The sequence below is a fragment of the Vicugna pacos genome, chromosome 15, assembly GCF_048564905.1.
Source record: "Vicugna pacos chromosome 15, VicPac4, whole genome shotgun sequence".
Taxonomy (NCBI): Eukaryota; Metazoa; Chordata; class Mammalia; order Artiodactyla; family Camelidae; genus Vicugna; species Vicugna pacos.
This window is the reverse complement of record NC_133001.1, coordinates 16,485,777-16,498,719: the sequence shown is the minus strand read 5'-3', so window position 1 is coordinate 16,498,719 and position 12,943 is coordinate 16,485,777. Positions and strand designations below refer to the sequence as shown.

General features: G+C 33.7%; 1 protein-coding gene across 2 annotated transcripts in view; it reads right to left on the bottom strand.

Annotated features, from left to right (window-relative positions):
• The window catches only part of USP34 (ubiquitin specific peptidase 34), a 203,801-nt gene that overhangs the window by 25,006 nt on the left and 165,852 nt on the right, over positions 1–12,943 (bottom strand). For both annotated transcript variants that reach the window (XM_072937675.1, XM_072937674.1), the window contains 9 exons: positions 11,781–11,866; positions 11,219–11,387; positions 11,045–11,119; positions 9,742–9,893; positions 6,130–6,178; positions 5,941–6,045; positions 5,818–5,862; positions 4,956–5,060; positions 3,774–3,921 (listed from right to left, as the gene is read on the bottom strand). In XM_072937675.1, coding sequence (XP_072793776.1) covers positions 3,774–3,921; positions 4,956–5,060; positions 5,818–5,862; positions 5,941–6,045; positions 6,130–6,178; positions 9,742–9,893; positions 11,045–11,119; positions 11,219–11,387; positions 11,781–11,866 — 934 coding nt within the window. The remainder of the gene's footprint in view (positions 1–3,773; positions 3,922–4,955; positions 5,061–5,817; positions 5,863–5,940; positions 6,046–6,129; positions 6,179–9,741; positions 9,894–11,044; positions 11,120–11,218; positions 11,388–11,780; positions 11,867–12,943) is intronic.

The window sequence follows — 12,943 nt, the reverse complement described above, 5'->3', positions numbered from 1 at the left end:
TCTAAAAGTCTTTTGTAGTACAGATTATAATAAATATGTCAATTATGGAACATTAACTTTGGAAAATCTTTTTAAAATCTTCTAGGCCAAGCTTGCATGCAAATAAAGAATCCCTTCTTTAACATACCTGAAAAATGTTATTAAGCCTATGGCATAATTCTGAGAGAGTAGTGACTCATTAGTTGAGCCCATCTGTAAAAGCAGTTACTACAAGCAACGTATTGATCTAGGTACTTTATAAATATCTCATTTAATCCTCACAATCATCCTGGAGGTAGATGGTGTTAACACTGGAAAATCTGAATCTTGGAGAAGCAAAGACCAAGGTCACACAGATAAAACGGGGGAGACCAGATTTGGCCTTGAGAAACGATGATGATAATGATGATGACAACGATGACAATAATGATAATGGTAAAACAACCACAACAATAACAACAAGAACTGCTAACATTTATCAAATGCTTATTATTTAACATCATAACTTAATGTAGTAGACACTACTTTTATCATCTCCACTTCTACTCAGACTTAAAATAGTAAAACTACCTCATTTTACACAGCTATTGGCAGAGCTGGAATTCAAACCTAGATTGTCAGACTCATGAGTTAATGCTCCTAACAACATTCACTACAGAGTCTCCTCGAGACTATTAACCTTAGTCTAACTCTGCAATACACTTACTAATTTTGTCTCCCACTATTCGACCTATATTTGATAATTTCCATTGTACTGCCAAAGCAAATAAAATTAGGGTTTCCAAAATTAATTATAATCTAGTTTACAGATTTGTTTCAAATTAAACTCTATTTTTGCATAATACTTCATTTCTACATATTTTACCACCTATATGTCACTCTGGTTAGTCTGTTTTCAGTTAGACTCAATTTGGTATGTGTTTCAAATATAAAAACTTGGCATGCAGGTGTCATCTTGATCAATTTTGTAAAAAACTGCAATTGAGAAAATAATTTGATTAAAAAATTATTCAGTTTAAGTTATATACCTTCACCCCAACATTTTATTTTGCAAAAATTTGAACACAATGGAAGATTGAAAATACTCTACTAAATAATGACTCATGGACCCATCACATAAATTCTACCATTAACATTTTGTTTTGCTTTATCACATACCTAACCATTATTCATTTCTATAAAAAATATTTGCTTTAAATAAGAAGTAAGCTCTGCTAGGGAGAAAAATAACTTTTTAATTATGTTCATCTCTGAGAACAACTAGGAAGGTCAACATGGAAGAACAGACCACCTTGCTAAAACTGCCTGCTACAACTGAAGAGTCTCTGGGTCTAGAGAACGTAGAACAAACCTACTTCCCTTTCTACACTGCAACTCAGCTATTTTAAGACACCTATGATGTCACCATTTTTCTTTTCTCCAAACATTCTCAGTCATTCCTTACAATGATTCATAGGATTTAAAAGTATTTCTCTGTACCTTTTCTTCTATACATGTTACCCCTAATTCTTACTCCAAGCTACACTGATTTTGTTCAAGTATTTGGGTCCTTAATTCAAGTCACATGATTTTAAAAGCACTTTTTCATATTACTACAGTCTTCACTATTATAATTTTAAAACAATGCATTGTAACAATTTATTTCCTAACTGAACACCCCGTTTTAATTTTTTCACAGTTATAAATAATGCTGCTGGACACCAGTATTGGTGGATGACTCACTTATACTGGAAACCCTGAAATGGTATTAATGAGTTAAAAAAGGGGAAAAAAATTAAGGATCTTGGTACATACTGCTAAACTGCCTTTCGTAAGGGTAGTATTAACTTACAATGTCACTGCAATGTATGAAAATGCTATCTCTTCAGCACTATCACAAATACTGGGTGTTATCAGCTACCTAAAAAGCTTTGTTTTTTGCTTTTGTTTATTGGTTCAGCATAGGTTTTTAATTTGTTTTGTGGTCAGGAGTCAGGACATGAATACCAACCAGCATATGTGTCAGCTCTTACAAATATCCTATTCCTGTGGGGTTAACTATACTGGCAGGGAAAAAACCTATGAGCAGAGTACCACTGCCAATCCATGTGTACCCATCACCAAAAGGTGTTTTTCTCACATAAACCTTTTGTTTTAGAAGAAGTAGAACAGACAGTTCACATAGACCCTTCTCCCTATATTCCTTATTGTTAACATTACTACTATGTTACATTTGTTGTGACTAAGGAACCAACACTGGCAGATTACTATTAACTAAACTCCACACTTGAGATCTCAATAGTTGTGCTCTCATGTTCTTTATATGGTTCTAGGACCTCATTTTGAATTCATTACATTTAGATGTCATGTCTAAAGCTCTCTTTGGCTGTGGAACTTGACACTTTCTCAGACTTTCTTTTGATGACCTTGACAGTTTTCAGGAGTAGTGTCAGGTATTTCTGTAGAATTTCCCTCAAAATGAGTTTGTCTGATGTAAAACTCAGGTTATGAAATTTTGGGAGGAAGATCACACAGATGAGGTACCCTTTGCATCATACTGTATCAAGGACATATACTGTCAACATGATTTATTGGTGACAACTGTATCCTTAATGACCCAGCTGAGTTAATGTTTGTCAAGTTCTCCAACTCCTATACTCTACTCTTAGAAAGCAAGTCACTAAGCTCACACTCAAGGAGTGTGGAAGTAAGCTCCACCTTCTTGAGGGGAAGACGTAAATAAATTATTTAGAATGCTGTATGGGAGATTTGTTTGTTTTTCACATATTTGTTTATTCTTTCATTCATTTATATCAGTAAAGGACTCATGGATTTTACACTTGGATTACAATTCAGTGCTGCTGTTTATTGTTTTTCACTCAAATTGTTCCAGCTTTAAGCACTGGAAGCTTTCTGGCTGGTTCCATGTCCCTTTGATATACTGCCATCATTATGTTTTTGGAGCACTCCTTTTCTTTCTGGTTGTAGAAGATGCTCCAGGCTCATCTTGTATATTCCCAGCCCTAGTCCTACAATCAGCCATTTCTCCAAGGAGCTGTGATTTGTTTTATTGGAGAATGATGTTTAGAAACATGGATCTGGGTACTTGAGGTGCTTGCTGCTACTGGAGTGTCATTGATTCTGTGCCTCCTCAGCAGAAAAATAGGAAATATGATTTTAATGATTAAATTTCATGATTAAAGACTGAAAAATAACTATTTTGATTTTTTATTTCTTTTAATACTATCAAAAGAAAGCATATTCTGTGTTTACTTATGAGCAATTTCCTTTTCTGCGAAGTATCTGTTTTTGGTGTTTGTCCATCTATCTTCCAAGAACTTTGTTTATTCCCTTCTGGCCTATGTACAATAAAGATTTTTATCACTTGACTCTCGTAATTTCAGAGAATTGTTTTCTCTCAGCATGCTTTGTGTCTTCATTGCTACTTTATTCTTAGCCTTCTCAAGTTACTTTTCAGATAGGATTTTCTGACCCTTCACTCTCTTCACTAGGCTAATCATGCTCTGTCACTCTATCAAGAAAGGAAACAAAAATGATAGCGGCGGTGATGTCACCCAAAAAAGGACATAGTTTCCTACCCTTAAAAAATCAGAAACACTAGAGATACTTGTAAAACACTGCCATAGGTTTTCAAATACTAATACAATTTTGGCCTTAGAAACAACATCTCTTAAGAGTCTGCATTATACAATGGGTATTGTGGTCACCTTAAAAACAAAACAAACGAACAAAAAAACAAAACGAAACTTGGAACAACAACAAATGGTTTGTTAATTTTTGAGTATCTGACTTACAAGTCCTGACTCTAGGATAATTGTGAGCCAAAAGAAATCGCTCGACCCAGTTTTCCATATTCTGTAGGACCCAGCTGTGTGCCAGTTTATTTCGGGGTGTCTGCACTGCCAACCAATCCAGACACTGAGAAGGATTGTATTCAATTACCTGCAAGTAAAATGACAAGAACAGAATATTAAGGCCAACTGAATGAGCGAATACTTTTCAAAGTTACTTTCAGAATATGCATTAAACACTTTAAACCCAAAATAGTTTTTTAAAACTAGAGCCTAGGAAGTTTCATCCATATTTTTTCCTATTTATTAAAGTATCTTATTTTTTATCAAAAGGAACATGTTCAGGAGAATTTGTCATTAGTTTACAAAATAAAATTATAATAACCAAGGACTCCAAAACAGGACCAATAAGGGAATCCAATGACTTTTAGGTCTTAAGTTTACAAACTTATTTAAAAGTGCTTTTAATTTTCTAGTTTCTCATCTTTACTTTTCTTATTGTTTGCCCAATCTGTTACCATAAGTGAGAATGAAAACTAGCTCACTGTATGCTGGGAAGATTGTTTTCTTGGGAAAAGGGAATCTTAGGAATCTAGAATAGGGGCTAGAATTATGGCTCTTGGGCCAAATTCTGTGGTTTGCCTGTTTTTAAGTTTTTATTAGAACATAGCCATGCCCATTTATGTATTTTCTATGGCTGGTTTTATGCTTAAACAGTAATTGAGTGGTTCCAAACCATATGGCCCACAAAGCCTAAAATATTTAGTATCTGGCTCGTTAGAGAAAGTTTGCTGGGCCCCTGGTCTAGAGAGTGGGCATTTCCAACACTCAATAAAGAGAAATTCTGTAACCTCAGCTGTAACTCTTGAAGAAAAGGAAGTGGTTAGTGCTTCCACTTTACAGAATCTTTCTTGAGAGTAGGGGAATGAGAACCTTAGATGGGATGACAGCTGTCCATGACTCCATGAGAAAGTCTTTAAACATCTAGGACACTAACTAGCCAAGAACTCTTTTTTTCCTCATGTCTTCTGACTAAAGCACCTTTTCTTCCCGTGACCTGTGACTTACCAAAACCATTATGAGTTACCCAGGCAAGTAGAAACTGGTACTTAGAATGGGAGTGATTATATTAGAAAAAAAAAACCTTAAAAAAATAAATACTGAAACATCTGCTGTAAGACTTACCTCCCATATTCTCTGCAGAATGTAAGATGCAAAGGGAGGCATTCCTGGAGGTCCACCAGCAAACTCCATTAGCATAGTCAACAATTTAAAGAAAGGATTGGCTGCCTGTAAGACACACACACGACTGTATTTGGAGCTATTTGAACCCATCTCTTTCAGTGGAAAAGAAACAAATATAAGTCTTCAACACAACACATTTAGGTCTGCTATATTAGGTCAGGGAGCTCAGTAGTCATGCATATGAACCTGAACTATCATAAAGCAGCAGGATGAGCTGGGGATACAGTGTCAATTGCATGGGAGCTACACATAACAGAAAACATGTATTTTTCTGGATGTCAATTTGGGGGGAAAATCGAAACTCCTGTTACGACACAACAATGTTAATTAAAAAATTTAGATTGAAAGTTCCCTGTAGCAACCTTTTTCTCTGAGGTATAATTCGTATTAATTTTTGACATGTATTATCATAGTAGCTGTAACATTGCCATTTCACAATAATACTTTTGTACAATCCTATATTCTATTTTCCACATATTTCTCCAGCACAGTTCTGATAAATCTAATTTCTTCTGAGATACAACATATGTTTCAAACCAAACAATTTTAAAGCTTAGTATCTTGGTGGTACTCTGATATGTTGAACTTATACGGAAATTTGTATTTAATTGGGAAAATTAATTTGTGATAAGACATGAAGAGGTAACACAGTTTATTCAAATTACATGGTTAAAAATAGGTTATTGTTTATGGGGGAAACCTTGATAAATTTTTTCCCCAGTACAGTTAGAAAGGTTCATCTGAAAGCATTGTCAGTGGTGAGAGTACTTTGAAAAACAAGAATTAACAAATGCCTACATACCTCAGGAGTCAATTTTGCTATTGATGTGAAAAGCATAGATACAATCTAAAACAAAAAAAGGAAAATTTCAGAATTTTCTTCAAAAACTACCGAAACACTTTAAGACTATTTCTCAGCACTTACATGTTCTGCAAGTCGATTATTGTATCGACATAGGCTGAAAATCAGATTACAAGTTTGTCTTATATTGATGCCATCACGAATATGTTGAAACAAGAAGGGAAATCCCTGTTAAAAGCAAAAGTTGTTCATTTAAGTACTATTTTGTTATTTTTGTGATTATCAAGTGGTCTAATATAGAAAAGGAATTACCTTTCCTCCTGTTAATGCTGCCATGTCAGTCTGTGATAATGTCAGATGCCTGAAAGAAAACATTAGTGGCAATAAGTTTTTCTCTCCTCTGTACTACTTCATAGCCACTTGCATTTTGACACACAACAAAATTGTTGATTCAATAACAAGTGTGCCAAACCACCATCATAAAATGATTTTTGAACTTTTTGCTAGCTAGATTTGCTTGTTAGATATCTTTTAGACATTTTTTCAGAATTCCACAATTGGTATATGGAAGTTCAAGGCTACTTTATTTCCATTTAATTAACTCAGTATTTTGATATAGTATAATACTAGGGTGGGTCTAATTTAGAGAGCTTTTTTTGACAAGAGAAACCTCAAAATGAAATGAACTTCTAAGAAATAGAGAATTTCACTTTCAAGTTTAAAATTGCTGCTCACTTCTTTTTTTAACTTATAGAAAATTCCAGACACATACAAAAATAGAATAGTGTAGGTATTCCATCATTCAGCTTCAAATTACCAACTCATGGTCAGTCTTGTTTCATTTGTACCTCCTACTCACTCAACATGAACTATTCTGAAGCAATTTCACATATTTTATCACTTAGTCCATAAATCTCAGTACATCTTTAACATAAATTTCAAAAACATAATCACACTACCATTATTCAACTGAAAATAAATTAACAATTTCTTATTAATATACAATATCCAGTCCATGTACAATTTCCTCATGTTTCTAAAAAATTTTTTTTATAGTTAATGTTTGAATCAGGATCCAACAAAGTCCTCTGTTGCCATTCGTTGAAATGTCTTTTAAATTTCATTTAGACAACTGGTTTCCCTTCCAATTTTGTTTTTATCTTGCAATTAATCTGTTGAAGAAAGCAGGTGGTTTGTCCTGTAGAATTTCCCATACTTCCATTTTGCTGATTATATCCTTGTTGTGTTGTTTTAACGTGTTCCTCTGTCCCCATATTTCCTATAAAATGGCAGTCAGATCTAGAGCCTTGATCAGATCTAGGTTTGACTTTTTAATCAAGAATACCTTATAGGTGGTGGTGTGAACTTTCATTAGGAGGCACACAATGAAAAGTTGTCCCTCTTTTTGTAATGTTTTCAGACAACGATGACTGTTTCCTAGATGCATTATTTCATTAGGGATGCAAAATAATGTATCCTAATTCCAGCATTTTTTGCGCATTTATTAGCTCAAATACCTCTGATGACGAACATCCCTCTCATTTACCATTTGGGTGCCACAAGGTATAATTCTTGCAAGTAAGATAAATGCTTGATACTGTTTCTTTATTAGTAAGTTTCCAAAATTATTGTTCAGTTTCTTAATATACTCCAAAGGTTGCCAAAATTTAAAAAGTTTTTGTTTTTTAGGTATCATTATGAACTCACGGATGTAAACATTTATGATGTGTTTTAGTCCACTCACAGTTACTATTATTGATACTCAGGTTGTCTAATCTATGACCAGTAGAAACCTCAAGTTGATGCTTGAGTCCTTTTAACATGACCTCAGTAGTCTTTGACAGCCTCCTTGACTTCCAAAATGCATATCGTTCCAGGCTTCCCATTAATTTCTTATCCAAGACCTAGAATTATCCATTTTCCCAAGGAACCTTGATTTCTTTTCAGCAGGAAATGGTATCTACATGACAGGGGCACTCATTGATCCTGGGCTGAGCAGGATTTCTAGGCCTTTTCAGATAAATGGAGATACACAATACATTTTTTGTTTACTTAAGAAAAAATATACCATGAGGTCTCCTGACATTCCCAAATTCAAATTTAGTTTTAAAAGTTAAGTAAACACCCTACAATTTTATATTTGTATATCTCGTTTTCTGAAAATCTTGGTTTCTAAGGACATTAACACTTACTTCCTTTATTCTCTAATATAAATAGTTTCATAATGATAATTCTAATTGTACTACTAACAATATAATTAGTGAAACACTTTAGGATAATTTAACAATTCTTTTTGTCCTTCAGGTACATCCTACTAAAAATTACAGTTAAATTAATGTATTCTAAAGTCACTTTAATTCCACTCCAGTGGCCATGTCACCAACTCAATGGACAGTTAGGCTCATTTATTTCAGTCTGCTTCTGATTTTTTAGGGACTACATTTTATTAATTTATTTATAATTATTGAAACATTTACATAATTCCAAAGATAAATCTAAAAAACAAAACAATATACTATATTCAAAGAAGTCAAACTGCCATTCCTGTCCCCTCCAGCCTGTTTTCCCCTCCAACAACCACTGGAAAACTTTTTTTAAAGTTTATTTTTTAAAATTTAGTCTTCAATTTAAAAAAATAGTCAATTCCTGTCATTTGCAGTACTTATATTCTGTAAAGAGCTGAAAATACTGAATCAGTGAATACTGAATTAGTGAATACCAACTCATTGCTCATAGGGAACATAACACAGTTAGGTTCCTGTGAACCTCTGGTCACAACTTTCATCAATAGATCAGTATGTTACCTTGCTTTATGTTTCGTTTAAATTTTAGATATCTGATTTAATGTTGATTCATTAGTACTGAACGCACAGTAAACAGCACTGTAACCAAACCTGAATGAGCTTACCTAATGTGTATTTTCTACCTACAGCAGATTATGGCTTTCCTGGGCTTAGGAACACACTAGACAGCATTTAGCACTATTTATGGGGCTGTCATAAACAGCCAATCACCAACAAAAAGTATAAATGTGAAAAAAGTGGCATATACTTCACAAAAGCATTAGTTTACAATATGAGAACTGAAATGGGAAGGCAGAGGGTCATGATGTTTGACCTCAGCTGGGAAAGCATGTGTCAAACCCACTCAAATTTTTTTTTTTTTTTACTAATCTGTACATATACATTACTAATCTGTACATAATTGTACACAAACTACAAATGACTATAAAAGCTCCACAAGTAGTGTTTTGGGGATTACAAGGAAATTTTACTAAGTAGGCAAATACACAAATTGGAAATCCATGAATAATGAGGACTGGCTATATGTACACACACACAAACACACTCTTTCTCACTCACTTTTACACAGCCTCACCTTTTTTCTAAAAAGTAGCATACTATACTTTCCCCCACCTTATTTTTTTTCACATAGTAATATCTACCCTAAATTATTCTCCACGGTAGTACAGATATATTCCATACTTCCTTTTTTTCTGTATAGGTTACTCTACTGAGTGGATGCTCCGTTTCTTCAACTAGTCCCCTCTTTGTGGACATTTTCAATCTTTTGCTATTTATAAGCACTGCTTCAGTAAATAGCACTACATATACATCTTTCTGTATTTTGGGAACAGATTCCCAGAAGTGGAGTTGCTAGGTTAAAAGATGAATGCACATATAATTTTGCTAGATACTTTACTGTATATTTCTTCAATGTATATTTTTCTAACATGACTCGGAGGCAAAGTAAGAGTTTGATACAAAGGATTGAAATAGTTATGCTACAAGAGTTGATGAATAGTGTTGTTATTTAAAAAGATTTAAGCAACAAAAGTTATTGGGTTAATAGTGGTAAAACAATTATGTAAAAGGAATAAAATCAAACATGCTTTAAAGCACTTTGAATGTTGAAACATTTCACCTTTCTGAGCGAGACTGTTCAACCAAAAGAGCAACTAAAGCTATCATTTTTTCAAGGGCAGCTGGCCTGTATTTTTCTTCTGCCAAGGAGAGAATATCTTCTTCCTCCTCTTCTTCTTCCCCTTCTTCCTCTGACAACACTTCAACTTGAGGCTAGAGAAGAACAAAATCTATTTTTAATATGATATTAATTTTTAACACTATGTTGAGAGCTAACAGCAGGGTAGATGGTAGCAGGAGCATGTATCATGAAAAATAACCACTCATAGGCCTAACCCTAACTTCAAAGTCTAAACTGCATTTAGGACAATTTTCGACTTAGCAGAGCATGAAAAACAACAATTCCCAATACTGTGACTATATACCTTACCTAAAGAGACAAATTCTTTAATAATAATTTATTTTGTCTTACAGCAAGCCTACATAGGAAGATAAATCAGAATAAAAATTTATGAGAATGATAAAACAGACTTCCTATTTAATAAAAATGCCAGTTACATGAATTAAGAAATCCTTATTTGCAGTTTTCAGATAATCCAAATAGTATCTCAAAGAAGTATCATTTGGGCTTTGAAATGCAAGAGTAAGATCTTATGATCTAACAGAGTAAAAGAAACGCAGTCTAAACAACTAACCATATAGGCTGGAACTAGATAATAATAGTACATATTTGGACAAGCATTACAGCATAGTTGTTAACAGTTTTGCTCAGGAGTCTAACCAAGGATGGAAGCCCAACTCACTGTGATCTAAAACGAGTTAACTTATTTTTTTTTTAAAGTAACTTCTTTATGCCTCAAGTTCCCCATCTATAAAATGGAGATAACAATAGTACTTACCTCTTAGGGCTGCAACAAGGATTAAATAAGATAGTGAAAACAGAGCACTCAATCCAATGTGGTCATTTCAGACAACACAAAATTGACGTAATACTCTAATATTATGAATACACCAGCTACTTGAATTTTTGGAAGACTCTGACAAACTTAATAGCAAAGGGCTTAAAAAATATGGCCAACAAAAATGTTACCAAAATCAACATGCTACTGATAGGACCCTAAAGTAGGTGGTGGCCATTTTGCCTCAATTTATTCTCTGTGATGCAGGGCCATACCAGTGAAACATCACTTGATCATTTCTTTTCCTGCTATATCCATTACAAACACAACCCAACTTAGACCCCTAAAATTATTTAATATCAGGGTTAGAATAGACTTAAAAGTAACCTAGTATCTATTGACTTTCCATGATGCAAACTTGAAGACATGGCCTCTAAATTCCTGATATGACATAACTGTACTTACATTTTCAGGCCCTTTGGTTCCCATGTAAAAATGTACCATTGTAGATATGGCTTGCAGTGAAAGCAAAAACTGGCTCTAAAAATAAAAATATTGATTTTAAAATACAAAAACAATTAAGTTTTAAATACTGAAAATAAGTACATAATTCCAGAAATAAACAAAATATAGCTGTACCTCTTCTTCACCCATTTTGGCAAATTCGTAAAGGAAGGCAAAATACTCTGTAAGATGTTTACTGTGAGGCTTTACACCATGTTCCATAATTAATAACAGAGTTCTCACAAATCGAGTGACACATGAACGACCACCTATATCTTCTACTGAAGCATCCATATCATCTGACCTGAAAACATAATTTAATATATCTTAGATAAAGTGTGAAGTCTTGGGATAGATAATTTGGGAGGAGAAATAGTTTAAAAAGCTGAATTTATCTCTTTTATCTTTGTAATAATGAACACCAGTTACAATAATACAAATAGTTGGATTCCAGTTATTGTGTCTGGCTAAATCAATTAAAACAAAAAGACCAAGTCAAAGTTATTTGTAGTGGATTTTGAAAATGCACTTAAATAAACAGGACGAAAATTTTGGTCCTTGATTTATATTATTACATATTATCTTCAAATAGAAGAACCTAAATATTTAAATACGTATATTTAAATTTGATGATCTATAGGCAGATCATCAAAAAGCTTAAAAATAAAACATTCAGTTCAAAAGGAATACTTCTTACCCATCTTCCATTCCTGGCTGTAGATAGAGATGAGCATGTACAGGTCTAAGTCTCTGAATCACATGGATACACAAGCGCTGAAACATCTATAAATGAAAAGATACAACAACCTAAGAGTCAACAGAAGGCAAGTAACAAAGATACTGAAAAATTAACACAATTAAAAACTCTTTGTTACCCATTTATATTCTGCCTACAGATTATCTTTTCATATTCTAAAACTTTCCTGGAGTCTTAACTACAGACTTAAGAAACAAGGTAGAGTTAGGTTGAAAAACAATATTCCATTTTATCGTAAGGGAAAAAGCAGCAACAAACTACACGATTCAGTAATAGAGATTACCCAAGATAAAGCTCAACCAAAACCTTCTTAACTAGTGGAGATACAGAGAAAAGAAAACTCAGCATCTTTCAGAAGAGTGGAGTCGGGCAGGACAGCCGCTTATCAGAAGTTCAATGACTAGGAGAAGGAAATATGATTTAAGTTTATCCAAAACAACACGGATTAAAAATGTCTAGGGAATCTCTAAGTAAAATATACAAATGGCCAAGAGGCACATGAAAAGATGTTCAATATCATTAATTACTAAGGAAATGCAAACCAAAACCATAATGAGATACTACTTTATACCCATTAAGATGGCTAAAATCAAGAAGACAATAACATATGTTGAAGAAAATGGAGCAAAACTGGAACCTTCATAGATTGCTGGTGGGAATGTAAACTGGTGCAGACATCATGAAAAAAGTATGGTAGTTCCTATAAATGTTGAACATATAGTAACCACATGACCCAACAATTTATTCCTGCATATATATCCAAAAGAACTGAAAACATATGTCCACACATGTGTAAACAAATGTTCAGAGCAGTGTTATGCAAAAGAGCCAAAAAGTGGAAACATCCCAAGTGTTCATCAACTGTTGAATGGATAAACAGAATATTATTTGGCAATAAGAAGAAACGAAGCACAGATAAAAGCTACAACATGGATAAACCCTGAAGACACTGTTAAATCAAAACAACCAGTCACAGAAGACCCACATACCATATGATTCTACTTATATGAAATGGTCAGAATAGGCAAATCCATAGAGACAGAAAGTAGATTAATGGTTGCCAAGGGCTGGAAAAAAGGGACAGTATAAAACGGGAGTAACTG